Below are 4662 nucleotides of genomic sequence, written 5' to 3' on the forward strand. Positions count from 1 at the left end.
TGACCTTTGTCAAGGAAGCTACAGGCCTAGGCCATGATCCGCTTTTAGGAATTTTTAGGTTATTACTTTTGGTCTCTGAGCCTGTAGGGCCTGTCATGCTGGCCTCCCCTGAACTTGTCAGGTTTAGTATGTGGACTCATTTTTGTCCACGAAACATAGGTACCAAATGTATGGACCTCGGTCTTAGAGAGCTGTGCCATCAAGGCCAGGGTAAAACCCACCATCTCCAGCACCTTTGGCCCACTGCAGACCACCTCCATTAGAGGCATATAGTCTCAGAAGTGGCTGATGTGGGTGCCACAGAACAGGAGCTGACTGATCAAGATGACAGGCACGATGATGAAGGAAAATCCTGCCAGCCAGCAGGTGAGGATGAGTTGTGTGCAGACTGTGCTGCTCATGAGGACAGAGTAGCAGAGGGGCTGGCATACGGCAATGTACAGATCACAGGCCATAGCTGTGAGTGATACCGGATACAAAACGTGTCTGAGGCTGCCTGTTGCCACTTGAGCTAAATGAAGGAGAGACAAGGTTGAATTATATATGAGCGTTTATTCCAGTAATGCTGGCAGTATGGAGAAAGCAGCAGGTCGCCTGAAGATTCTGTTCTAACATCTCCTACTAGCTGGCTGATTATATTGGGTTAAGGAAGAAGGGCTACGAGCAAGAGGGGGTGGGGTAGGATAAGGGGTGTGTGGTATGTGGCCAGTGTGTGTTCTTCCAGGATCCTGAAGTCTGACAACAAAGTGACTAATCTTCCATGATGTTAAAAACAGCTCAGCCTGTTCCCGGGACCAGAGAATGGTCAGCATTCCTGAGGAAAACTCCTGGAGGGGGTCAGGGGCCAGGCACAGCAACCAAGTCAAAGCGTGTCCTGCCTTGGTCTGCTCTCAAAATGTATTTTCTTTTCTGTGTAATGGACCCATTACTCAGAAAGGTGAATAATCATTGAACAACTGTGGTTCTATTCCTATTATGTGCCCTTCCCCCTATCATAAGGAAAAAGAGCTCTGTGCCTCCAGGAAGATGTGGAAAAAGTCCTGGGTGATGCAGCCAGCAAAGCTGATGGTCTTGGTCCCTGTGGCAATGTTGAGCAGCATCTTGGGTATGATGACAGTCTGGGACCTAATTCCTAAGCAGGACAGATTCTGGAGGAAGTACATAGGGGTCTGCGGGCGGGTTTTCCAGCAAGGTCAGGGTGATGACGATCAGGTTTCCAGAGATAATCATGAGGTAGGCAAGCAGCAGGAGCAGGAAAGCTGCCACCTGGAGCTCTTTGGTGTCTGCGAGGCCTCGGAGGAAGAACTCAGTCACTATGGTCTGACTGGCCATTGTGGACCTCAGACCCTTTCCAGAAACGTGCAAGCCTGGGCTGATAGAAGCATCAGACATTAATAAGGCTGAGGAAAATTTCTCCTAAAGCCCGTGGTTCCTTTACCTGCCTGCTGCTTCCCTATGGAGTCAGGGAAGCAGAGCAGAAGCTCCCGGAGGCTCTTTCTCAGTCAGAAAAGTCACCTCTTTCAAAATCTTTCAGGAATTATTGAATGTCAGTGCCTTTCCTTTCTCCCTTCCTTCTTCCCTTACTCTTTGCTTTCTTTCATTCCTTTCGTTTCCTCTGAGAAAGTCTACAAAGAATTCTTTGGTGCTACCCCAGTCCTCTTTAGAACTGGCGAATACCTATTCATCCTTCAAGCTCCAGCTTAAGTGAGACCATATGAGGCCTTTCCTGTAAGCCCTCGGCTCAATTAACTGCTTCCTTTGGGCTCCCATAACACACAGCTTGTGCCTCTGTTGTATTTCCATAGAGTCAGTCACACAGAATAGACCCTGTCTTCCCTGCCAGACCACAAACACCTTGAGCTCAGGGGTCTTTTTTTTGTTCATCTGTGTATCTCAGCACTTACCTTCTCCTTCTCAAGAGGCATTGGTCACCTCAGATCTGTATTCACAACAAAACTTCCCAAAGCATTGCTCACATACACAGCATGTAGTTTTGGCATAAAAAGCCATTTTAACTAGCCTTGCTGTTTGCTAACATTGAACTCTTGTTAAAAATGGCATGGCATTTGCATCTAAATTGTAAGTTACCTGTTGATAGGGAATGTCTGACTCATTTTTGTTCAGACTCCTTTCTTTTCTCCCCAGCTTTACTGAGGTATGATTGACAAGTAAAATTGTAAGATATTTAAAGTGTACAACATGATGATTTGATATATGTATACATTATGAGAGAATTCCCCTTATTCAGTTAGTTAACACATCCATCACCTCACATATTAACCTGTATTTTTTTGTGTGTGTGACAACATTTAAGTTCTACTCTCTTAGCAAATTTCAATTATGCGCCCGGCCGGGTGTAGCTCAGCGGTTGAGTGTCGACCTGGGATCCAGGCGATCGGGGTTCGATTCCCGGTCAGGGCACATGCCCGGGTTGCGGGCTCGATCAATGACTCTCTCATCATTGATGTTTCTGTCTCTCTCCCTCTCCTTTCCTCTCTCTGAAATCAATAAAGATATATTTAAAAAAAAAATTTCAATTATGCAATAGTATTAACTATAGTCACCATGTTATACATTAGATTCTCAGACCTTACTCATCTTATAATTGAAAGTTTGTACCCTTTTACCAACCTCACCCTTTCCCCCCCATTCCTAGCTCCTTGCAACCACCATTCTACTCTGTTTCTATGAGTTTAACCTTTTATTTAGATTCTACATGTAAGTGACATCATACAGTATTTGTCTTTTCCTGTCTGACTTATTTCACTTAGTATTATGCTATTCATTGCAAATGGCAGGATTTCCTTCTGTTGAGGCTCAATAATAATCCATTCATTCATCCATTGATGGATACTTAGATTGCTTCCATATCTTGGCTGTTGTGAACAATGTTGCAACCAATGTGGGAGTATAGATATCTCTTCCAGGTAATGTTGTTTCCTTTGGCTGTATACCTAGAACTAGGATTGGAGGATCATACTGCAGTTCTATTTTTAATTTCTTGAGGAACCTCCACACTGTTTTCCATTGTGGCTGTGCCAGTTTACATTGCCATCAGCAGTGTACAAGCGTTCCCTTTCTCTCACCAGCACTTGTTATCTTTTGCCCTTTGATAATAGGCATCCTGACAGGTATAAGATGATATCTCCTTGTGGTTTTGATTTGCATTTCCCTGGTGTTGGTATCTTTTCATTTACCTGTTGACCATTGTATGTCTTCTTTGTAAAAATGTCTATTCAGGTGCTCAGACCCCTTTTTTACACTGATCCCTGGGGCCTGGCATATGATAATTATCTATAAAGATTGCTAGGGTGGTACTGACAAGAAATAAAATACAGTGAGGCTTATTGAACCCATTTTTTTGATGAGGAAGATAAACTCCACAGAAATGAACTACTGGCCTAGGGCTATAGTGAAAATCTAAAAAATAAGTGGAAGTCACTTTATTATTTATTTATTTATTTATTTATTTATTTATTTATTTATTTAAATACATCTTTATTGATTTCAGAGAGAGGAAAGAAGAGGGAGAGAGAGATAGAAACATCAATGATGAGAGAGTCATTGATCGAGGCCCAGGCATGTGCCCTGACCGGGAATCGAACCTGGATTGCCTGGATCCTAGGTCGATGATCAACCACTGAGCCACGCCCCGCTGGGTGTGGAAGCCACTTTAATGTTTCCTTGCCTTGATCAAACTCTCTGAGGGTCCCAGGCTTGTTATTTTGCTGAGTAGAAGGAGATTTTTACCTAAAGAAATCTGTGAAATTCTAATGAATGATTTTCTCTCCTTTTTGTTTGAGAACAACGGCCCAGCAACTCCATGGTCCTTGTCATTGGTCTTTAAATGTGGGGGGAACTCACATAATGGGGTCTGCTAGGTGATTTATTAGAGTATGGGAGGGAGATATGAATTTTCTAGTTATATCATATTTTATAAAATCAAAGAAACAATTTGATGTGAGATATACTGTTATTTGATGTGCCATCAAGAAAGAAAAGATGCTGTCAACTAGACAATGTCACTATGCTAAAATACCATTGATCATCAGATGCCTTCTAGTTTCAGAGATGTTGAAATGTATGTCTTGCCCAGCCGGGCCTGGCTCAACGGTTGAGCATCTACCTAGGATCCAGGAGATCAGGGTTTGATTCCTGGTCAGGGCACATGCCTGGGTTGCGAGCTGCAGCTGATCAATGACTCATCATTGATGTTTCTCTCTCTCTCTCCCTCTCCCTTCCTCTCTCTGAAATCAATAAAGATATTTAAAAAAATAAAAAAAGAAAGAAATGTATGTCTTGAAGTTGATGAACTATGAAATTTACTTTTAGCTCATTAAAAGATTATGTTTTTATGTATGTTAAAAAATATAAACTATACATTTATATAGCAGTACATGTAAATTGTTTAAAAATTAATTAACATACACATATATTGGTGATACTTCCTCAATTTCAATTTTTAATTTTTACTGGTGGAATGTATGATTTTAAAAGTTTGGAGAAAACTTGCCTAGGTACCTGCTGCCTATCTCCCCTGCAAATGTTTGCAGTGAGGCCCATTTTGTCTTTGGGGAGAAGAACTATCCTTTAGCCTCAGTTTTTTTAAGGTTCCTGAGCCTTTAATTTTCTCAGAATGAGCACTGGGGAGCTCCCAAGGGA

At 42.3% G+C, this 4662-nt stretch overlaps 1 protein-coding gene across 1 annotated transcript; it reads right to left on the reverse strand.

Annotated features, from left to right (window-relative positions):
• Positions 1 to 275: 275 nt before the first annotated feature.
• On the reverse strand, positions 276 to 1332 carry LOC148093840 (olfactory receptor 6C75-like). The gene is made up of 2 exons (XM_087813760.1): positions 1162 to 1332; positions 276 to 422 (listed from the first exon to the last, which is right to left on the reverse strand). The coding sequence occupies exons 1-2, from the start codon at positions 1330 to 1332 to the stop codon at positions 276 to 278; spliced, it is 318 nt and encodes a 105-aa protein (XP_087669886.1).
• Positions 1333 to 4662: the final 3330 nt, after the last annotated feature.

Source organism: Miniopterus natalensis, chromosome 2, assembly GCF_054644295.1.
Source record: "Miniopterus natalensis isolate mMinNat1 chromosome 2, mMinNat1.hap1, whole genome shotgun sequence".
Classification (NCBI taxonomy): Eukaryota; Metazoa; Chordata; class Mammalia; order Chiroptera; family Miniopteridae; genus Miniopterus; species Miniopterus natalensis.

Bases quoted from the DNA above. Each gene is read 5' to 3' on its own strand.
- LOC148093840 (XM_087813760.1), bottom strand. From the start codon at position 1,332: ATGGCCAGTCAGACCATAGTGACTGAGTTCTTCCTCCGAGGCCTCGCA. The intron at 423-1,161 runs GTACTTCCTCCA...GCCGTATGCCAG, and splicing joins ACCCGCCCGCAGACCCCTAT to CCCCTCTGCTACTCTGTCCT.